Here is a 24,629-nt window from a genome sequence, read left to right as displayed (position 1 = left end):
GTCTGAAAAAACCTTTTGTCTTGTTTTAGGTTAAAGGTCTTATTCATTATGGATTATCATCAAACCAGTTAGTACACCTTCACCCTCTCACTCATCTCCCTTATGCGCTGCTAGAGAAAGGTCATGTCTCCATCCTGTTTCCTTGTTTGTTCTGTACTCCAAACAAGGTGACAGGATGAAGAGTAAACTCTCCAACAAACCACCACTCTGTCTGCTGTCTCCTTGTTTATACCGTCTCCAATGGGATGGTTTCCTCAACTGTTTGATTTGATGCCATGAGAAGTGTTTTTCACAGGCACTGTAGATCTGCAAAATATTCTTCATTCAAGATGCTGGAAAAGGTGACAAGTGGTAGAACAGGACCAAGCACAAACTGTACATTTCCATTAGATGCATAGTTGCAGTTAGAACATCTGACTTTTAAGAAGAGCACCAAGGATCATAATATGGTTTATCTCTATTTTGAACTACCCAAATAATGATCATTTAGCCTCAGTCTTGTATAAGTTGACAGCAAATACAATATTTAGGAATTGTAAGAATTGAGGGTTAATCTGGGAGGAATTTCTGAATTTCGACATCAATATGGATAGCTGGGTAATGTAGTATCTCTCTGGAGGGTTAATCAAAGGGGAATATCACTGATTTTATGTTAATTACAGAGAATACACAGGGTGGTCTTTGTGTGTGTGTGGGCTCTTATTTAGAGTAAATTCATGAATCATTTTTTAATGTTGTACTGGTGCCGTGGTGCCGACTTCAGCTGTGTTTTTTTTGTGTTGTTAGGTTTTTTTTATTATGTCTTTTCTGTTTTTTGTTGTTTGTATTCCTCTTTCTCTTAAATGGAAAACATTTAATAACACTAACAAAAAAGACGGGTATGAGTGTTTTGATTGACTCTAGGGCTGCAACTCACGATTATTTTCATCATTGATTAATCTGATGACTTTTTTTCACAATTAATTGATTAGTTGTTTGGTCTATGAAATGTCCACAAATGAGGAAAAATGACTATCTTTGTTTCCTAAAGCTCACATTTGAGAGGCTGTAATCTGAGAATGTGGACATTTTCTCTTGAGAAATGACTGATAAAACTCATTAATCTATTATCAAAATAGTTGCCAATTAATTTTCTGTTGATTATCTAATTGATTAATCGACAAATCGTTGCAGCTCTAACTGACTTGGCAGTAAGAGTGGTGAGATCAGTGTGGAACAAAGGGTTTGGGATTTCACATATGTACACAGCTGCATGTGCCCTGTTTCAGATTATGCTTCTGGCATGTGGGGTTTCTGTCGAAAGTGTAACATGATTGATTGCAGAGCTGTTGCTGTTTCTGGCAGTTCATAAATTTTGGGCACTAGTGGTAATTATAGTCTGTTTTGGTTTTGGATCAGACTTACGTAAATGCCTGAACAGCAGCTCACCAGAGAGGTCTGTAAGACATTTTCCATGAACATTCTTGGACTTATTTTTATTTTATCAATCAATCTTTATTTATATAGCGCCACATCACAACAGAAGTCATCTCAAGGCACTTTTCACATAGAGCAGGTCAAGACCGTACTCTTTAATTTACAGAGACCCAATAATCCCCCCATGAGCAGCGGTAAGGAAAAACTCCCCTTATATGATCCCTGCAGTCAACAAAAGCAAATAAGTTGCTTGCTACAGAGGGAAGGCACTTTAGCCTCCACAGTTATGTTATATATTCTTTTTCTCTGTGTCTTTCTCTGTCTCCCTTTTGTTGTGCATCCCTACACTATCCTGATGCCCCTAGCTTTTGCCTATACTGCCAGCTGCTGGCTCTGAGGGACCCACAGCTATATTTATACCCTAGAAATACTTATCTTCTTTCTTATCTTCATCATCTTCTTTCACTGGAGCCCTGATAGCTGGAGCATAACCAGCTTTCATCAGATGACTGCATGACTCAGCAGGGTTTATTTCCTTTCTATCTTTGGCCACTTTGTCATCATCCTAACAAACATTTTTACTCTTAATCCTTCTTTGAATGTATTTATTCAGTTAATTGATGTATTAATGATAATTTACTAATCCTTTAAGTTGTTTTTTTTTATTTTAAATCTCATAATTGCCAGCTAATTACTGCATTTGTGTGACGTAAACCTCTCAGAGTCAGATAGTCGTATGCGTGGCGCAGTGCGCGCGGCTGGCCGGTCAGTCGGTGACAGTGTGTGGGTGTGATCTGAACCGCAGGGTGAGCCAGACTCTCCTCCGTATCATCACACTGCAGGCTGACATGTGACACACACACACACACACACACACACACACACACACACACACACACACACACACACACACACACACACACACACGCTGTCACATACAGACTGACACGGACAGACCGAGCCGGACGGCTGCGCATCGACCTCTGCTCTGCTCTGCGTCCACGCGCCACACCGAGGCAAGTAAAACGCATTTATCTGAGGATATCAGTCCCTATGCAGTATTACATTTTATGAATAGTAGTTAATTTGTAGCTTGGGTAATGTTTTTTTTTTATGTTGGCATATCTTCTGTGTTGCCTGTCACTGCTACAGAGAAGAGAGGTAATGAACTTTATAGCGATACATCCTTTAATATCTTCCTCCTTAAACTCAAGAGAATTCTCTCAACATGCTGATACTGAGTGGCAATAGTCTATAGGTTCACATACGATGTCACGGTGTGGGATGTCATTGTGGGACAGCAGAATCAGGTTTTGTTATCCTCACTGACTAAGCATTTTGATAATCCTCATCAGCTATAGGAGGCAGTTCACCAAACATATGTAGGCTCCCATATACAGCTGCAAATACCTTTCTGAAACAATCACAATGAACTTGTCTTTCATTAATACTTTCAATACTAGTGATTCATTGTGAAATAGCTCCTGCAACACATACTATAACTGTAGAAGTGGACATGCAGTCAGTCATCATAAGGAAAACACCCTTAAATGGAAAAGCTGAATTAGTTGAGATGGATAACTTGAATGTTGGAGTGTAAGGGTGAGTAAAAGTGAATTTTAGGGGCTAAAACCCAGATCCAGGACTTGAAAAGACAGCCTCTATCCTTGCCGTTTACCAGTTACCAACATGTGTGCCATGTGAAAGGGATGGCAGCTGTTGACTCAAGAACATGTTATTAGACCCAATGTCAAATTGCCAGGCTGAAAAAAAAAGATAGAAATGCTACATTTTATCTCAAATTTCTGTATGTCCAAAAACATGAGATCATATGTACAAGTTTCCCCTCACTTGGCCAGTCCCTCTGAAATAACTCCGTGAAGTCTGCTGTCTATAAGGCTGTCTAATATTCTGCATCTAAATGATGGGCCAATTCATGAAGTCTATTAATGACATAAAGCCAAGAACCCAGGTTTACTCCACATCTTTGGGTCTACGTAACTTGATTGATCTCAGGTTATTTTGACTCATCCATATGGTGGGTGCACATTATAAGATAACAGTAGAACTGCTTTTGTTAAGCACATAAAAAGGAAGGAGAATTCTGCATATGCATCACTCATCAAGGCTCTCGATTCTTGTCCTAAAGATATTTTTCTTAACTAAATTCAACTACTGAGAGCAACTATTACTCTGCCCATGAAAGTTGAATGGTAGAAATTCTATTCTCCATTATAAACTAGATTAAAACATAGCTAAGCATTCTTGTTGACAAGAAGTTGTCAAGATGTGCAACTTTAATTCCAAAGAGAGACCAAAGAGACACTGGACTATAATGACATAATACATCCTCTATCCACTAGTGCATCTTATATATATTATTATATTGGTGAAATCATCACAGTTACTTGGGAGGACATTAAATAGATTACAGTCAGGCCTTAGTTCTCAGTGGAGGAGTGCTGCCAACAGTTTGTATGCCTGTATGACCATCAACTGGATCATTCTGCAGGAATTTCCCTTTTATTGCAGGTGGGCACATGCCTGGGAAGTCCTCAGAATCACAGGGAATGTTACAATAGAGGTTTGTGGCGAAACTGTAGATTCAGATGAGATAGTCATGTGCAACCATGTCACAGACATTTCACAGGAACAAAGAGCGTGACATAAACATTAGCTGTAATAGCCAAGTTTATTTTTCTTTTTAGGATCTGGTGTAATGACCTCATTTGGCGGGGGAGTAACAGTGAGATTGTGGCTGAGATTTCAGAATTTTGTTGCTGCAGAAGTGCCTCCCTTGCGTTGTTTTGAATTACACAAGCTAGCAAAGGGCCAACTGTCACACATACTATTTATAACCTTTGTAAAATCAATGATAGATATGTTACAAAAATGAAAACTATCAAGTGTCAGGCATTGTATGGAAATAATTATTTTCTAAAGGCACATAAACTTCCTGTTCCCGCATGTCCAAACTCTGCCTGACTAAATGTTTTGATAATAATGCTATTAATATTAAGAATAAGGCTTGTTACTGCACACATTTTGGCATGACTACGGGAAGTAACATTGTGAATATGTTGCATGTGACACCACAGTTGCACTTACAGCAGCTATAATCAATATTTTCATTTTAACAATGGATCACACTTGTATGTGAAATGGGTCACTTGTAGTGACAAACCCACAGAGAATTATTACCAGCTCTGCAGGTCCCCTGCAATCAATCAATCAATCAATCATGCAGGATGAGAGAGATGTACTGCGTGGTACAAAAGTGGTGATGCAACGTGTGACTGATGGTGAACAGTCATGATGAATAGTGACTGAAAAGTCAATATCACTCTGCTTTTAGCACTGTTGTTTCCACCAACTCCTGAGGGAAATATCTGGACTTTTAGCTGCTAAATGCTCCACTATGTTTATATAATTAGACATTAAAGTTGCAGGCCATAAAACCAAAACAATAAGCTAAAAAGCTCTGTAGAGCAGAAGGGAATTGCAGAGATGGTGATAAATTTAGCACTTAAACACAGTGGGACAACATGAAACAAAGGTACCCTGCAGGATTCAAACTAGGAGTGAAGAGGTCAGTGGTCACTGTCTCAATGTACATGTGTACATGTCTTTCAACATGTGACATGTAAACTGGTAGATTTAGATATAAATGCATATTTTTATAGACACTTTTTGTCAACTCTAGTGTGTCTAGGCTTTTTTGAGTGTTTTCAACTTACATACTTCTTATGATAAGAAGTATGTATGGCAACTTTTCTAAATTCTGCTTTAATAACACGAGGTAGTATTGACAACAGAATGATTCTAAATGAGAATTTTATCCAGCATCAGGTGTCGTTCCAGAAATAATGACTCTGCCTATCTGCACTGCACTTAAAGATGTGATGTGTTCAAACCCCTCGCAGACTAAACACTCAAGCGGACCATCAAACGGGGTCACATAAGGTTATGATCAGACAGGAAGCCTTTGTTTCATGGCCAAATGCAAAGGGAAGCTGTGAGCCTCGCTAGTAACAGAGAGAAGAGCTCAAAAGCCGCAAGGAGCGTCACATCATGCTTGTTGCTATGGAACTATCCAATGGCATAGCTGGTTAACTCACAAAAGGGGTTGATCTACTGATGTGATTACAGTGGCAGCTGAAGAAGTGGTGGTTGAGTTTTAAGGTGGACATTAGCTCTGGTTGTTGAGAAATCATCAGTAATGTTTAACATAATTATAATTAAATGGGTGTTACCATCAGTATAAGAGGATATAAATGCATTTTGACATATTTTTTTCAAATCAGCTAATTTTTTCCCCTCTTAGTGTAACAGGGAGTCATCTTAGTAATGCACACAAAGCAGAAGTAGTTCTACATCCTTCTTTATTAGTGTTTAAAAAGGAGCCAATGAGTTTTGTATTCACTTGATGGAGGTTAAAGAGTCACTTCACCCAATTAACAAAAAAAAAATAAAATAAAAAATGAAGAAACAAACTGAAGATATAAACATTAAAAAGTGGGTCACAAATATAAAGTTTCATTTCAGTCAATGTTACTCAAACAGGAGGAAATAATGCATTTGTTAGGGAATATTTTCAGCAGTGGATGAATCCACATTTGGTGTTCTAGTGAGTATTTCCAGCAGCGGGACAATGTGTGTGGGATTGTGTGAAAGTAGACTACAGTGTGTGTGTTCTGGTGATGAAGGAACATGTCACCCAGTGTAACAGTGTGACTCATTGATGTGCTTTTAATAGTTTTTGAACAACAGTGGAGCTCTATGACTCCGGGGGTGATGATATATCAGCCTCTGATACACACATTATACTTGTTAGTAGATCAATTTATTGCTGAATTGGGACTTTTTATGAGATTTGTTGACAGTAAGATGAATACAGAATATTGTCAGATTTGTGGGTAGTGTTTTTTTTAAACATTTTGCACTTGCACCATTGTTGTCCGCTATTCTGCTGATTCTTTGTCTTCATGTTCATTTACTGTCTTATGCTTCCAAAGATACATTAAATCATGTGGTATTATTGTACTTTTGCTGTCTTTCTCCACTTACTGTTAAAATGTAGACATAGTTGAACATTTCAAATGTGTTTTAATGAAGAGTTGTTTTGGTTGGAGGACCAGCGTTATGCCATTAACCACAGCATGGCCTATGAAGCTATTATCCCTTTGTGTCTGTCTCCATAGTTACCTTGTTAAAGACTCAACTGAGAGTCAGCTGTCTTTTGTGTTTGTCACTAGCCTCTCTGGCCTCTACTTACTCTTTGATTTCTCTTTGCTGGAGCTTTGAAAACCTTGTCTGCAATCACAGTGCCGTGTCAGGTAATAATAATAATACATTAATTAATACATTAATAATTTGTACATTTGCTGCAGTATTAATAACAGAACACACAACATAAAGAGAATAGTCATGAGAGTTAAGATGAAAAGGTTAGGGTAAAAGTGACTGCACAGCAGTCATATATTCTTGATTTGTATATTTTTCTGTAACCCAGATGGCGGCTGAGTCAGCAGCTGCGGGTGGCCTGAGGATGTCTGGTCACCGTCAGCGCTCCGGTGAGGTGAAAAGGAGGAGGTGGGGAGGTTTGAGGCAGCAGTGGAAGCTTCTGGGCTTATTTGAGATCGATCAACACCATGAGTTCTACAGCCTGACCTGCATGATGAAGGAGGGATTGGCAGCAGCCATCCAAATCACAATCGAAAAAGCACCTACAGTGAGTACGGGTCAGCAGTGGCAACATTTCACCTCATCACCTCATTGCATATATATATATACAGATGTCACTCCGTTCAACTGGCGCACTTCCTGCCATGTTACCAGTGATGTTGTGGCGGTAAAGAGGGAGGTTAAGTGTGGGCTGCACTTGATAACACAGATGCTGGGCGGCAGCAGAGTTCTTGAATCCTGGTTTCAGGGTTTTAGGATAATACACCCTCCGACCACAATGTGGGTTGCAATGGCAGAGTGGTGCTGTCCTTATTTCCACTTCCACTTTGACTCCATGGGAAGTGAAGACTGTAGAAGCAGTGATTCAAAGTTTATGACGAGCCTAACTTCGCTGAAAACTTAAACCAAAATATGAGATATTTGTGTCTTTTATGTTTATGGTGAATGAAACTTGCACTTTTCTTTGTTTAAGCTGATATTTATCTGCTGGCCTTGAATAGGGCCAGCAGTAGGTAAATGTTCCTGACATTTATTCAGCTGTTTTTTCACTGTGGAACCAGATGAACGGTAAGATACAGTGTTGATTTATCTGTCTACATTGCCTTCTATCTCCATCTAAGCAATCATATTCATAACGTAACATTATTGATAATCTCTCCACGTGATAACATTGGTAATATTAATTACCAAACAAATGAACGTACTGCTCTGTCTTCTATATTTGTGACTGACAGTAAACCACTGTAGCATTATTGTCTCTGATGTAGTCAGACAGATAAATTGATTCAGATAAACAAAGCCACACCAGGCTTTGTCTGATAAACAGTAGACAGAGATGTGTACAATGTAATTCAGTAAATAAATGATAATATAACTCAGTAATATTTGAAGTGTGAGTTATATAAATGACCTGTGTGGGAATTCTGCACCTTGTTGTCTGAGCTGTCAGAAACTGATCTGGAATCTTTCCAGAATGATACTGACACAAAACAGAAGAGTATAGTTTGTTTTTCCTTTTATGGAATACACATGCACTCTGAGATTTAACTAAGTTGTTGACCTTTTATTCTGAAATGTATTATTTAATTTAATTAATTTAATTTCTCTCGTTTCGATAATAGGCTGCCTTTCATGCTAACACCCTACCCCTAATCTGTCTTCCATGTTTTTATAACAGCAGATTCAGTAAATCAGTTCAATTTTAGGCTTATCTTGGACTTTTAGCTACTTGAAAATCGGTGCAGTTCAGGTATGAGGCAGCATGTAGAACAGCAGGACTGACTGATATGTTTGTGATTGTATTAATGTATTTTATATCTGTGGTTATATTTTTTTCTTGGTAAAAGCAGAGTCACCTCCTCTTGTCAGACTGCAGCCTCAACCCCCGGCTCTGACAGTACTACAACCAGCCAGACTTTTTGTTTTTCAACATCATCAACATATGCACAAGCCAACAATATTGGCTGTGTTATGTATGATTTGATCAAATATATTGAATTATAAGCCCAATAAATGTCTTCAAGATATCTATTGTCTGCCTTGATTAGTTGCGCGAATAACATTCAGTGATCTTTACACAGATTATATAATATTTATCAAAAATGACAAAGTTAAGAAAATGTATGAATGAAAAGATGAGAACCAACAAATAGTTAATAATGATCATTAGTTGATAGTAGTGATCATCGTCACTCTGGTCCAGGACACTGCTAGTTGTTATTATTATTATTATTATTTTTAGTTCTAGAAAACACCTTCTGGTGCTACTTGGACATGTCTTCAGTGATGAACCCAGGCTCATAGGATGTTTCAGGTCTTTAATCATCAGACACCCTCACCGGGGCGACCCAGCAGGGGATGATCAGCCCCCACCTTGTGTCCAAGCGGATCCCCCTCCAGAGTAAGTTCCAGCAGGCCCACTTGCTTTGTAGACTCCAATGTTAACACCATGGGTGGGGCGGAGTGGTTGTGATGTTTTCTGGGAACTTGAGCTGCCTTCCTAGGTTGACTTGTAGCTGCCTGTCCCATGTGGTGGCAAGAAGCCCTCTCGAGGAGCTAGGCTGATGAAGGTGATGGACTGTTTTGGGGCATGCTGATTCTTGCTGTTTTGAATTACTGTGCTGATTGTGTCCACAAAAGACCTAAGGACTTGGTCATGGCGCCAGTGGTATTGCCCTTCCCCCAACACCTTTGGGCAATAACTAAGAATGTGCTCCAAGGTACCCCTCTTCTGGCATAGAGTGTTGCCATGCCCCAGCTATGCAGGTTGGCTGAGCTTGGGAGAACGTCATAGACTGATTGGATGAGATAATTGATGTGCGATGGTTTGGCTCTCCAGAGCTTTGTCCAGGTGATCTTGTGAGGTTCCGCATGCGCCCATGTGGCTGTGGCTCAGGAGGTGGAGCGGGTCATCCACTAATTGGAAGATTGGCAGTTTGATTCCTGGCTCCTCCAGTCCACATGTCGATGTGTCCTTGGGCAAGATACTTAACCCCATATTGCTCCTAATGGCTGTGCCATCAGTGTGTGAGTGTGTGTGAATGGTTAGTGTCTTCTGATGGGCAGGTTGGGACTTTGCATGGTAGCCCCTGTACCCATTCAGCATATGAATGTGTGTGAATGGGTGAATGTGATTCGTAGTGCGCTTTGAGTGGTCGGAAGACTAGAAAGGCGCTGATAGGCTGCTGATGGGGAGATGCAGCTTGGTGGAATGCCCATACAGGGCAAAGCTGCTTAATGACCAAGTGAACCCCAACCACCTCCGGAGAAACTCACTGATGGTCTTCTCTAGTGCGTCCACTGTTGTCATTGGCACCTTGTAGACTAGAAGGGGCCAGAGTTACCTTGGCTGGACCCCATGTTGGTATGTCCAAGCTTCCTGGAAGCCCTGATTTGTCAATCGCAGTGAGCCAGGTTGTCAAGTCGCTCCTTGTTTGTTGAAGCACAGCTGTGTCCTTCAGGGAGCTGTTGAAGATCTTGCCCAAGCTCTTGACCAATTTTTCTGTCACCATTGGAATCTGGGTCCTTCCAGGGTAAAGCGGAACTGGCTGGCCACTCTTCCCTTCTTCACGACCAGAGACCTGGGCTTGGCTGGTTTAAATCTCATCCTTGCCCCTGAGATCAGCTGTTTGAGCCCTTGAAGGAGCCATCTGCACCCAGGAATGGATGTTGCTGTCACCATTAGGTCATCCATGAATACTCTTATGGGGGGCTGCCGTGTACCAGCTAAAAAAGATTGTAATATTTTGCCCCTGTCATGTATGTTAATAGAGTGGACAAAATATTAGGAACACTATCAATATAATGCACTCCAGTACATCACCACCACCATCACCCACTACAACCTCAATAATAAACATAAAGTAATATTATCACCTTTCTGACAATATCAAAAAAGCTGAAAATGTATAAGCTTCGTAAAAGTAGAATTTATGGCAGAGCTGTTGTATTGGATTGCATTAGATTGCACATGTGTAGTGCTGGTGGGGGTATATATTAGGGATGTGCAGAGAGCCCAGTATTTGTATTTGTATCTATATTGGTTGAGGCAGCAAAAATATATATATTTGTATTTGTATTTTAATAAAAGTGGAAATAGGCATAAAAATCCAGTTTTGTTTTTTATTATGCTTTTAATTTTAGGATGTTAAAGTGTTAAAATAAGTGTTTATGAAAAAACTATCTTATGAAGGAGATCCCAACACTGGGTCTCAAACTCAAGTCTCCCAGATCATAGACGACTGCACTGACCTCTGAGCTAAACCAAGTGCATTGCCAACATGCAGACAGACCTCTACTTACTAATACACCTATAACACAGAGACAGCACAGTGTGTAATGTGTAAAGAGGAACTTCAAAGGCGATTCTTGCTTTGCACATTTCATTGACTGCCTATTTTTTACAACCTCACTTTGTGGAAAGGAGAAGGGGAACAACGGGTTATGGAGAGTCCCTTGAGAGCACGTTGCTTGTGTCAGTAGCTCAGCTTTATCTCTGGCGAACACCCCCAACTCCAGGAGTGATGTCCAAATAATGAAATGTGCGTCATGCAGCAGATGGGTGTGACTCCCCTTGTTGAGACCTGCTGATAGATGTAACAACGGAGCAGAAGAGAGAGACTGAGATAGTCATTTAACTGACCTGCGTGCTGGTGTTTGACATGATTTTTTTCCTTCCTGAAAACAAATAATTTCTAAAATATTTGTATGAAATAAATGTTTGTAAAAAAACACTATTTTTGCTTTGCCAAATAACATATTTGGATTTGGGCACACCCCTTGTATATATACAGTGGAAACCACTGATACTGATCACGGTTACAGTGATCAACTGCTTATATGGATCAGAAAGCTTGGGACAGAATAATTCCTATACAAATACTATTTAAATAATTTGTTTATAGTAATCGCGTAATCCACTTACAGTGTCTTTGTCTTTGCATACATGACAACATATGGAAAAAATTTGAATAACTATGGTAATTCTATTTATTTATTTTTTACTTTACTCCCATGATACACGTACGTGTGCTTAGTGGCTGCCGTGAGACAGGTTACTGTGAGTGACTCAAAAGAAAAGAAAGTAATTTTCTCTCAGTGAAAAATACAGTCTCTTTGAAGCTTATGACAAGCTGCCAAAAACGAGACGAGCTGCAGCAGTGAAACAACAAGCATTTGAAACAGCTGTACTGTGTTTTGAAACAGTCAATAAAATTCAGTAAATAGTGAATCTGTCCGTTTCATTACTTTATATTCAAGTAATAAATATACAATTGTCAATTAAATGGTAATCTGAATGAAAAGGAAAAGAAAAATTTTTTGGTTATAATAATAATCTGCTTATAGTGATCAATTTGACCTGGACAGACGTGATCACTATAAGCGGTTTCCTCTGTACATACTGTATATATATAATGTTTATTTACTCTATATATACACTCTCATATATACTCTTCTCATGCTATACTCCTGTGCCTTGCTTCAGTTTGTCTGTCATTAAGTTTGTGGTTCTTTAATTAAACCTGAAAAAAATAATAAATGTCTTAAGTGCAGCACACCCTGTCTGTGTTGCATTATCATGTGAAAACACTGAACACATAAGTCATACAGACAGGACAAGTACTCACTAGTCACAAGATCACTTGCCATGATCCGCGGTTCTAGGGAGTGAATGTGATGATGTGTTAAGATGCCACTGATGTGTAGGCTCAAACAGAAAACAATAGGTGGAGATGGGCAGTTGCTTAGACAGGCAGTCTGTACAAATGCCGTTTTCCCATCTTGTCCTTTCTACCTGTGTGTCAATATGTCATACATTTTCCAACTAATTCTACTGTACTGGGACAAGATGTACCAGCTGTCATTCTGGGGAAAGCACGCAGTCATTGTGCAGTACCACTACCTGATGTATCTATCCCTGTGATACCACTGGTTAGGTTTAGACCATGTTACAAATCAGTGAACAGCATAAGTGAAGTACTTTGATTTATCAGGTATTTAATTCACTCAATTAGAAAAACTAATCAAATTGATCACTATGAGATGATTATTATAACCGTTTTTGTTTTTGTTTTCTTTTTCTTTTTCTTTTTCTTAACTTCTCATGCAGATTACCATCTAATTGACATTTGTATATCTATTACGTAATAGAAAGTGAAACGGGCAGCGTCGTTATTTACTGAATTTTATTGACTGTTTCAAAATACAGTACAGCTGTTTCTAATGCTTGTTGTTTCACTGCTGCATCTCATTGGCTCATTTTTGTCAGTTTGTCATGAGCTTCAAGGAGACTTTGTTTTTCATTGAGAGAAAACGACTTTCTTTTTCCCATCATGATTTCAGTGTGTATGCAGCACCAGTCTCAGGTCACCAGCTGGCAGCAGACGGGTTGTGTGTTTAGGCTGTGGGGGTGAGGCCTGCAGCGAGAAAGTTGAACCAGAATCAACTTTTGGAGAAACGCAACCTGTAACGCTGTTTTAAAAAGATGAGAGAGAGAATGAGAGAGAGAGAGAGACAGAGAGAGCGAACAGTGGTAGCCAGAAAGCTGGTTAATGAGAGGAATAAAACGTTATTTTCTGATTGTTTCATGGTGGTTACAAATGAACACGCCCACACCCCGCACCTCCACACAGACCTGCAGAGGTTCCCTGCAACGCCTGATAACGGTGCCGCAGCTGCTAAGTACATATCATACGTGTATCATGGGGGTAAGTTAATGAATTACCATAGTAATTCATTCTTTTTTTTTCCATATGTTGTCATGTATGAAAAGACCCAAAATGAACACTGTAAGCGGACTACTTGATTACTATAAGTAAATTATTTAAACAGCATTTGTAAAGGAATGATTCTGTCCTGAACGTTTTGATCCTTATAAGCGGTTGATCACTGTAACCATGATCACTATAAGCGGTTTCCACTGTATATTTAAACAGTTTTTATTTGCCATTATTTTTCCCTCTGTCCTGCTAATATGACTCTTCAGCAGTCTCAATTATCCAAAGAATGTGGGTATCTACCAAACTTACTGTCATTTTCAAATAAAATTATCTCTTTATTTTACTATATCTGTCTTGGGAAACTCAAAGAGGGAATTTTGTACTAAAAAGACTGTAACTTTGGAAGATATCCACTGAGACTGCTGAAGCCTCATATCAGCTTCAATTGAACTTTAGAGTGTATTTTTTACACAGAACTAAGACTTTAGATTTTGACCCCCTTCTCTTTCATTTGAATCCAGTAGGGTGGGATCTCTTGATGACCAGTGCGGACAGGGGTTGTAGTAAGATAGAGTATGAACATCTCATTAAAGAGAACTAGATGCTGCATGGCCAGTCATCTTGGTTGCCAACAACAAAAAAAACCCCACAACCCAAAAAGTATTTCCCTTTGACTACTATTATAAAATAGCTGGCTTGATGCCTTAAATTGAAAGCATAGTCAATTATTACTCTTTGTATAATTTTGATCCATGATGGTTTAATATTTAGAGATATTTAGAGTTTAGAAAAGTTATTTTGAAGGTATAAAAGTCATTTTTGTTAAAACCATAGTCAGATCAACTTTAAAGGACTGTGGACACACTGTGGATATTGACCCCCAACACTTACATTGAAAGCATATTTGAAGGGAATCTTTTAATAGCCAGTATGAACAGGAGGAATGATAACAGTGAGGAAAAGTTCTGTCACTGTTCATGTTGGCACCTGACTGTTATTTTAAGACAGACTTGAAAAATTGTGAACCTGTCCTTTAATGTGTGTGACATCATCCCAGTGTAAGCTCCAGTGAAGGAGCACCAATGGGTGAAACTTGAAGCTAAGCCAAAGCTCCCAGGCTGCTCTACACCTGCAGCATCTCAGCCTTGGTCCATTCAGGCAGGCAAATGTGGGTCATTCAGGCCCACGTCCCCCCGCCACTCTTGTGGTGGGGTCTTCCATTTTTCAAAATGTTTCTCTGCAGATTCTTGTTTTCCGGGCACAGTGCTATCTATGTAAACATCCATCAGCCTCATGTCTAATAGTTCATTCGGGCTCCTACGACCTGAAACTCCCAACAATCAGAAAAGCTCAAGGAGGATTTTAAAGACTTCCTCAACACCCTTATAGACTAAGGTAATCTCCGGCCCCCTGCTTTCCCCTCGTTTTGGTGATATTAAATTCAGTCGTGTTTGGCAACTTCACATTTGGCTGAAAGGTTACAGCAGTTCTATTGGCATCCCCTTTGTTAACGACTTCACCACCTTCCTGAACCGACCATATCTCTTCAGAAGAGATGGTCTACATCCTAATAGATCAGGCTCACAACTGCTCTCACTCCACTTGGACCTTGCCTTAAAATCCTGCATATCTCAAACTCATGCAATCTCATGACATTATACTGCAATCCCTATTCCTGTCCACATTACTCAGAGATATGTGAGATTTACTGATAAATGTACACTACACTCAGTTCGCCCTGTACCCACTGGTTTGTGGGTCATCAGATCAGATTGTAACTGTTAAGTATGGTCTCCTCGAAGTGAGATCTCTGAATAACAAGTATTTTATGTGTCATGATATTATTTCCTCCCATAATCTTAATTTTCTCATGTTAACAGAGACATGGTTAAAATGTAATGATGCCACCTCCTTGACTGAAGCTTCCCCTCCTAACTATTCTCACCTATCTAAACGTCGGCCGTCAGGCCAAGGAGGTGGTGTAGCTGCAATATATGGCATTAAGTTTAAATGTACTCCTATTTCCTTTGGTGAATTTACCTAATTTTAATATCTACTGTTCTCCATTAATAACAGACAAGAACTAATTGTCTGTGTGGTACTGTACTGCCCAACTCAACAAAAACCTAACTGTCCTTTCGAAGCTCTTATCATTTATAATCATTTATAATGTCCAGATCATTTATAATGTCCAGATGAGAAAACTGTTATTATGGTATTATTAATAAGTGGGTATTAATAGACATTAATGCTGAATAAGAAAAGAACAGAACTGTTGATGGAGTAGTATACATCTACATAGGTTACAAGAAATTGCAGTACAGAAGTGTCCAAATGATGTTTGAGGTCATGTAGAAACACCGACTGCATTACAAAATCTGTCCACTAGAGGGCACTGACAAGATTATTTTTGTACTGTAAAATAGTCCACGGTCACAATTCTATTCAATAACCAAATTTTAGGATGTTCTTTTCAAAAATAGTTGTTATGTCATGCAGTCATTTTTTTTTGAAGGGGCACAGTTTCATGATGCATATGTTAATGTTCACCCTAAACATAAGCCCCTTTGATGCATGCAGTCTATCCCTGAAATGTTCAGGAACATTTCCTGCATGGGGTCATGTGTCAATGGGAGCAGGGATTGATATTCAGGGAAATCTGTGTCGCCAATTTCCTACTAGTAACATTTCAGGGGAAATGTTGGTCCTAAAAATCACTAGCGGTGCCTGAAAGGTTATCTCAGGGGTACTCAGTGGTAATGTAAGCTGTTTAGCTAGCAGCACCGTTGATTATTTGAAGTGAAGTAAAGAAAGCTCACAAAAATGAAGCTACTGTTTTTACTGACACTATTTATATACACTGTTTTTTAGAATGCATTTCAGTGCTGCAAATTTGTTTGGACAAAAATAATAATTTAGCTTCTAATAATAGTAAATGACAACAAGCTAACACTAATGTTAATGAATTGAGAGTTATAAAGTGTTTGCACCTATGTCACAGTTTGGTCAATAACCCGGATGGTACCTGGATGATACAGGCATTACGGAGGTACTGGGATGTAAACAACAGAATGGGTTGCATGCTGAATGTTCAATTTAAGCTGATTTTAGGATGTTTAAACCACAGAAAACTTCAGGAAAATGTGTGGGAGCTACTAAAACTTACAGAAAAGGACTTAGTCAGCAGGAAAGGGTGTGATATTTTGAGAAACTAAGGTTAATAGGTGGTGAAGATCCGTACAAGCTGGCTCCTTCATCTTGGAATGATGACCCAACAAATTCTGCCTTCTATTTCCTATCCCGACATAGTGAACTATCTTATTTTTTCACCAAGCCCATACACAGCTGAAGACCTTAAATGTTACAAAGGTTTGGAGGCCTACAACCAGATGGTGTGTGGATGGGTGAGAGAGGCACAGTATCAGTGCATCAACGATGTGTATTGTGAAAGCCAAGGTAGGTGATGCAATAACGTCACCAGATCAACTGTTCTTTACATTTAAAAAAAAAATTATTTAAATTTAGAATTTCAAGTCTAATAGTCTACTAGTAATTTTTGGATCAAAATTCTGATCAGTCATAAACATATAAACAATTAAAACCTCCCTCTTCAACCAATTTATTAAAGAAGTCTATTGATGAGAAACTAGTTTGTTATTCTTACAAGCTTATATCTGGTTGTCTTGTCTTTTATTCATGTACTCCATTCCCAACAAATACAAGAAAACCCCCTGGAACCCTGGATAATTGCTGAACACAGTATGTGTATGGCCAGCCATACACATACAGTGGCCAGCCAGTCTTCTAAACTGTGGTTTCAATTTCATGCTGGTCGAATTACAGCATGTTGCACTGATCCAAACAAACCAGCCCATAGCTTGATCAAAAGTGTATGCTATCCCAAATAATGCAAATTTACACCAAAAGCCAGCAGATGTTAGAAATTTGCATATGACATGTTTACAGATGAACATCAGAAATTTGAGAGTGCACAACACAGATTTCTTTATAAATCCAAGTGTGCCATTCTTGGGTGCTTCCCTAGATGGCCTCGTTTCTTGTGATGTTTTGGTGTCAGTTTACTTGAAATTAAATGTCCATTCTGTGTAAAAAGTGATAAGTTAGACAGTGTTATGGGATTTTACTTGCAGAAGGATGGTGAAGGGAAACTGACACTAAATAGAAACCACCAGTATTTCTGTTCAGTACCAGGTGTAAACTCAGCTTGGTGTGTGCAGACTAGAATCTGCCTATTTTGTTGTTTGGACAGAGAAAGATCTGCATGCTGAGCACATTTTATTTGATGAAGAGTTCTGGGACATGATATATCAGAAAAGCAAGCACATTTTTGCCACAGCCATTATGCCAGAGTTAGTTGGCAAGTTCTAAACTAGGCTTTCATCTACCATGGCTAACGTGTCCCCACAACCTGGCGTATCTGTCCCTGTTGACTCAGATGGTTCTGATAATGTCATGAGTACCAGCGGGCAAGAAAAAACCTGGTGTTCCTGTGGCCAGGTTGAGTTTAGTCAGACGATTTTGTGTGACAATGTGAAAAAGTCATATTCAGTGGTTTCACTATTCATGTGTTTATGTTGAGGTTGCGCCAAAAGGAAAATGATACTGTCCCAACTGCCATAGGTTCCCTCAGTTTCTGCCAAAAAGGGTCAAGAAACATGTTAAGTAAAAAACCTCAGTTATGCTATTTTCAGTAAACCATTATGTAGCTTCATACATTTTTATTGACATGTCTTCATTTATATCTGTGATGTACAGCCTAATTCAATCGAGGTGCCTGAAGTGCTTAAGGACAAGTTTCTGGACTGTGGTTGAGCAATTGGCTTGGTGTAGCCAATCACAGTTCAGAAACTTGTCCTTAAGTACTTCAGACACTTTGTTTAAATTATGCTGAAAGATTTATTTAAATATTTTATTTAATTTATTTCCGAATTGTACCTTTTGAAAATTTAATGTGTGTTTTTTGAATAACTTTCATTGATAATTGTTTTTGTGATAATTTGATTTCATAATTACATGAGTACATTTTTTTGTACAACTCAGAATGCTATTCTGGATCGAACTGCGACTTCCTGCAAGTAAAGGCTGGGATTTTTACCTGAGCCATTATACAACCCAAAGTGTCCTGAATATCAAAACCTCAGTCAGTGAGAATGAAATCACCAGGAACAATGTTGTCCAAAATGCCACAGTTTTCTGTTATGTACTTATCACTGACTCCTCCTCCCCATGCATTTGATATGTAAGAGACTGAGCCCTGTGGTGTAATACCAATCAAAAACTGTGTATTGGTGCTTGTAGGAAGATCATGTTTCTGCCCTGGTTTTAAGGTTAGATGGACAATCTATAAAAACCTCAAAGCAGTCGATAATAGCAACACATTTTTTCCCAAAATGTTGTCCAAATTGCATTGGCATGGTTTTTGCAACTGTTCTCTTTCTGGCCATATAACAAGTGGTTTCATGCGAATAAACATGACATCAATGACATCAGTGAATAGCCTAGAAGCAGCGGTTATTGACACATTGAATGCATAAGACACGTTGTACAGGTCGGACTTTTTACCTGGAATACAATAATGAGAAGTATAGCACACTTTTGAGGCTAGATTTTATGAAAATTTTACATAAACAATAGAACTCTCGTACTGCTGTAGTAGGCTATGAAATGAGATCAGACATATGGATGGATATGGATATTCAGCCAAGAATGCAAAAAACAGCTTTCTAATATCAATATGCTTGCATACTATTATACTATAAAATTAGTTAATAGTTGCAGTTATTAATACTTCACCTACCTGACAAGAAATGCACAGAACAAACTTGAATGTTGTCAAGATTCTTGCCCTGAAAATCCTGGTTCAGTTTGGCTAACCACGGAAGCCTCCTTTCTTCAGACAATTTTTTGCACTATTGTCCCTGATTTGTAATAATTTTTGGCAGTGTGTGTAATAGGAGAGTTAAATACCATACAGAAAAGCAACTTTTGTTTATTTTCTATATTATTAAAGCTAATTTAAAAACACTTATTGTGAAAATAGAATTCAACAATATCTAAAGCCATCCACTCTCACTTAAATCTTAATTTTGGTGTTGATAGATGTCTGTCAACTCTAGCTCACTAAAATGACAGAAAGAACTCCAGAGAAAAATGGCAGTTACTAGCAGTAATACCTAATAGCTAACCCAGACTACAGCAGCTGTTTTACTCCCTTGTGTACAAATGTACAAATGACACAGCTGAATGGGGGTAATTCCTTCTGAACAAGGCCTTAAACCTGTGAGTGGAATGCAGTGTCCACCCCGCTGCTGCTGCTTCACACCTAATCCCAGCCAAACACAGCCCGCTGACTCAGCAGGTTATTTCATGACTGTTCTGTCTGTTGTCTGTAAAAACACAACACGGACACATACCTTTTACGTGGAACATACAGTGGTGTGTTCATTTACCCTTAACTTTTTATCTTACTGCTTTAAAATAAAGTGAATGCTGTCATCAACTCACACACATTCATTGATAATGATCATAATGACTGATATTTAATTTCAGACCCCTCAGACTGCTGTGCTGCTGGCCAGCCATAAACCCACCAGGAAACTGCCAATGAACAGGTCTCGCTTCCCAAGACAATTTGGACCTCAGTAGTGAGAGTTGCAACCGAGAACAAACGATTTTTACGTTATACACACCTCAGCACTCTGAGCTTGTATTGTCAACCACCTTGTAGCTTAGCCGCTGTTGCTCATAAAGATTTCCACTCACAAACAGTGCTTACAGTTGAGTGGGGCAAATGGGGACATTTTAGAAACTGACTTTGTCAGATGATGTCACATTGCGTTCTGAATACAGACTTTGTTGTGTTGTTGGCTATTTGTTAGCAATGGGTGTGGCTCAGGCAGTTAAAACCCATTAATTAGAGATAAATTCCACATGCTGTAATTTTGGAGATGTAATGTAGTTGTTCTGTAGTAGTTTTGCCCAATTAATAGAAGCAGATATGGACTATAAACTTAATCATAACAAATGTAATTGATTTCTACAGACATCTCAAAAGTGATCAAACGGAATGAATTTGTGTCAGTGTGTTAGCATATGGTCTAAGTACATGCTAATGTGAATTAATAATTTCTGTATTTCAGCTGTATAATATTTTTAAAATGAGTAAGGATTGTGTGTAGGCTGATGGCTTCATGGATTAAAAAAAACATTGTTTAAAAATTAAAGAATTCAGATTTCTACTGAGAACTGAATACTACTTTTCCAATCTCAATCTCTTTCTAAATTATGTATGTAGTTATGTATATATATGTGTATACACACACACACACACACACACACACACACACACACACACACACATATATATATATATATATATATATATATATATATGTTAAGCTTAGACAGTAAATGATTTGTCTTTCTTATTCTCAATGACATCTTTGCTCTTTCCCCCGCTCTAGAATGAACTGTCGGATGATGATTTCAGATTAGAGATCACTCAGATTCATAAGGTAGGTGGATGCGTTTGTTTCTTAACTAACAAATTCATAACTATGTTAAATGCTACTGCCTGCTTAGTTAGTTGTGTGTGTGTGTGCAGGATTTTGCAATGGAGACGTTTGCAGGCCCGGTGTTTGCCAGTCTGCGTGGCTCTTTAGGAATGACAGAGCAGGAGTATCAGCAGTCGCTCTGCTCTGAAAACTGCTACCTCCAGTTCATCAGCAACTCTAAGAGCAAGGCTGACTTCTTCCTGACGTAAGTCAACACGCACCAACTGTTACTCACACACACACACACAACTGTTCATGCTCTTTTCATGATATTGTTTTTTGGACTGAAATCCTACTTGCCTAACCTCTAAGCCCTGAATTTAACTCTGACCATAACTCTGTCCCTAACCCCAACCTGTAACCTCAGCCTTAAACCTAACACCATGTCCAGAAGAACTAAAAATCACCTTACACATGCATAATCATGGTAGTGTACCTAAGTGTACACAGGGCTGCTTATATTATCTTAAATTATATGAAAGTAAGTTGTTGCAGCTTTAAAGCAGGGTGGGGAATTATATGACTATGTCTGGTAGTCTCTTGTTGGGAAAATTTGGTGGAATAACAACTTTTTATTGTGAAAAAGGTCAGAGTTACAGTTACAGTTTTTCTTTATTGACAAGATAGAAATCTACTTACTCTGTGCCTTTTAACTTCTAGAAATGATAAACGCTTCTTTTTGAAGACCCAGAACAAAAGGGAAATAAGATTCCTTCTGGCCAACCTGAAGATATACATGGAACACTTGAGGAAATACCCCCATTCACTGCTTGTCAGGTTCCTAGGTATACACACACACACACACACACACACACACACACACACACGCAGAGCACATACACACACGCACATACACACACGCACAATGCCAAATTGTATTTGATCAATATCTAAACAGCATAGAGAGTGAGAATGTGCCATATTATCACATTTGTGATGTGGAGATTCAAAAAAATCTCAGTGTTACATGTGGCCTTTTGACCAGAAACCACATGATGTCACAGCAGCTGGTGGGAACCCCCCCTCCCAACCCACACACATACACACTCAAAAATATTAATGGGCTGCATTTATATAGCGCCTCTCTAGTCTTCCGCCCACTCAAAGCGCTTTTACACTACATTCACCCATTCATTCATATGCTGATGTCACAGGCTTTCATGCAACGTGCCAACCTGCCCATCAGGAGGAGTTTGTAATCATTAACACACACACATACACACACTGATGGCACAGCCTACAGGAGCAATTCGGGGTTCAGTATCTTGTCTAAGGATACTTTGACATGCGGACTGGAGGAGCCAGGAATCAAACTTGTGAGTAGTGGAAGACTCGCTCTACCTCCTGAGACACAGCCGCCCCAGTGTGTTTTGCTTATTGTTCCTTCACTGTTCAGATTTCACATTTATCTGCCGAAGAAGTAAAGTTTTTCTGTTCTCACCTTAAACCTGCAAGCATGATTTGTGACATCACAACTAGTTTGTAGCCAATTGTGATCCAGCAACTTGCATAAGTGTGATGTGGAAACTTAATGCCTCAACTACACATACACTGAGAATGGACTTCACAGTAACGTAGGAGATAACTTGTATCCAGCAGCAACATGTCTCCTTAACAGAGACTTTTTAAATGCAGGACCTGACAAACTGGTATTTTCCATTAGTGATTTTGTTTGTGGTCTTGGTTTAATTTTCACTCAATGTAAATTATTAATGCAATGCTTTTTAGCCATGCTAATGGCGTGGCTCTAGGGGTGGCAATGTCTGTCCACTACCTTGTCATATGTAGAACCTAATATTTTCTGTGGCAGAGCACACAAGGCATATAGTGTCTGTATTTAGGTTCAGCCCCTGACAACAAGATTTCAGATTTCTGATGTGGTCCTCTGTAGAAAACTATTGCCTACTCCTGCTGTAGACTCTTTTTTTCATTTTGTTTAGCAAAGTGCCACACATCTGCTGGATGTGTAAATATGTTTAAGTCAGATTTGTTACAATCAACTGAGATACTTCTGTTTTTTCAAGGTGTTCACAGGATCAAAATCCCACACAGACGAAAGGTACTGATCAAATCTAATCACTTTTGTCTACGTAACACTATAATTATAGAATTTTACAAAGCATTACAAAACCTTTCTACACCTGTCCTTTGCAGAAATACTTCATTGTTATGCAAAGTGTGTTTTATCCAGATGATCGAATCAATGCCAGGTAAGCTTGGCTTTCTTTCCCCCAGAAATACAAAGCAAATTAGTACTATTAGTTTGGTTTTAACAACACAGAAATGGTGTGATGTGTGCTTTGTGTTACCAGGTATGACATTAAGGGCTGTGAGGTGAGCCGCTGGACAGATCCTGCACCAGAGGGAAGCCAGATTATTGTGGTTCTCAAAGACCTTAACTTTGAAGGCCAGTACATCACTCTGGGTAAGTTAACAGAGTGTGATGTTTGTGTGTGATGTAACTAATATGCTACTGTGTAATAGTAATAAGGGTAGCATTATTGCTCCCCCTTCAGGCCAATCCATATGTGTTTCTATCTGCCAAAATACAGATGGGTGACAAATTAAAGGAAAAACCAATATAAAGAGTCTTAGCAAGGTGTTGGGCCACCATGTGCCGCCAGAACAGCTTCAATGTGCCTTGGCATTTCGATTCTACAGTCTCTGAACTCTTCTGGAGGGATGAACACCTTTCTTCCAAAACATATTCCCTCATCTGGTGTTTTGATGACGGTGGTGGAGAGCGCTGTCTAACACATCGGTCCAAAATCTACCATAGGTGTTCAGTGGGGTTGAGATCTGGTGACTGTGAAGGCCATAGCATATGATTCACATCATTTTCATACCCATCAAATCATTCAGTGACCCCTCGTGTCCTGTGAATTTGGGCATTGTCATCCTGGAAGAGACCACTCCCATCAGGATAGAAATGTTTCATCATAGGATAAAGGTGATCACTCAGAACAACTTTGTATTGATCCGCAGTGATCCTTCCCTCTAAGGGGACAAGTGGACCCAAACCATGCCAGCAAAATGCCCCCCAAAGCATAACAGAGCCACCAGATCCCCTCGCTGTAGGGGTCAAGCATTCACACCTGTACTGGTTTTTCCTTTAATTTGTCACCTGTCTGTACATCCCTCTATCTTGGATGAACTATCTGCAACATCTAATTTAAATAAATCTCATTCAAATCAATATTGAAGATGTGTGTAAATGCCAGCAGTAACATATGGAGACTTATTGTACATGTTTGCTGTGTATATTGTAATGTTCAGAGTTGTAATACTATTATATGTGTTGTGTGTATGTGCCCAGACCAGCAGCGTCCCTGGCTCCTGCGGCAGATGGAGATTGACACACAATTCCTCCGGAGGCTCAATGTGTTGGACTACAGTCTCCTCCTGGCCCATCAGCCCTTACACCATGATGAGCGCCACCAGAGCCTCTCCTTCGCTACTCTCATAATGAGAACCAAAAAGTCAGTGTTTTTTAGTTGTTTTTCCTGAATTTTATTGTTGGGGTTCTCAACATATTGTGGCCTGTGACCCTGTTTTTAGTTCCCCAAATTTTTAATTTATAGTGCAATTAGAGGTATAATCTATATACACTTACCTGATTGTCAGTATACACTAGTGTCAGTCTAAGAAATATGTCCTGTATTGTGAAAAGAATATCAATAAGTCGATCAGTACTGTAGAAAAGTAATCAACCTTTAAACATTAATTGTTTAAGTCA

General features: G+C 39.1%; 1 protein-coding gene across 1 annotated transcript in view; it reads left to right on the top strand.

The window, feature by feature from the left end:
- The first annotated feature begins 1,655 nt into the window (after nucleotides 1–1,655).
- pip5kl1 (phosphatidylinositol-4-phosphate 5-kinase-like 1) overlaps nucleotides 1,656–24,629 on the top strand; it is a 34,234-nt gene continuing 11,260 nt past the window's right edge. The window contains exons 1-9 of the mRNA XM_067574409.1: nucleotides 1,656–6,752; nucleotides 6,929–7,147; nucleotides 20,804–20,854; nucleotides 20,944–21,098; nucleotides 21,554–21,678; nucleotides 22,918–22,952; nucleotides 23,048–23,103; nucleotides 23,206–23,318; nucleotides 24,210–24,372. Of these exons, the coding sequence (XP_067430510.1) occupies nucleotides 6,929–7,147; nucleotides 20,804–20,854; nucleotides 20,944–21,098; nucleotides 21,554–21,678; nucleotides 22,918–22,952; nucleotides 23,048–23,103; nucleotides 23,206–23,318; nucleotides 24,210–24,372 (917 nt within the window). The 5' untranslated portion in view covers nucleotides 1,656–6,752. The remainder of the gene's footprint in view (nucleotides 6,753–6,928; nucleotides 7,148–20,803; nucleotides 20,855–20,943; nucleotides 21,099–21,553; nucleotides 21,679–22,917; nucleotides 22,953–23,047; nucleotides 23,104–23,205; nucleotides 23,319–24,209; nucleotides 24,373–24,629) is intronic.

This window comes from Thunnus thynnus, chromosome 19 (assembly GCF_963924715.1).
Source record: "Thunnus thynnus chromosome 19, fThuThy2.1, whole genome shotgun sequence".
NCBI classification, from domain to species: domain Eukaryota; kingdom Metazoa; phylum Chordata; class Actinopteri; order Scombriformes; family Scombridae; genus Thunnus; species Thunnus thynnus.
Note: the sequence above shows the minus strand (reverse complement) of the source record. Positions and strands in the feature narration are given on the sequence as shown.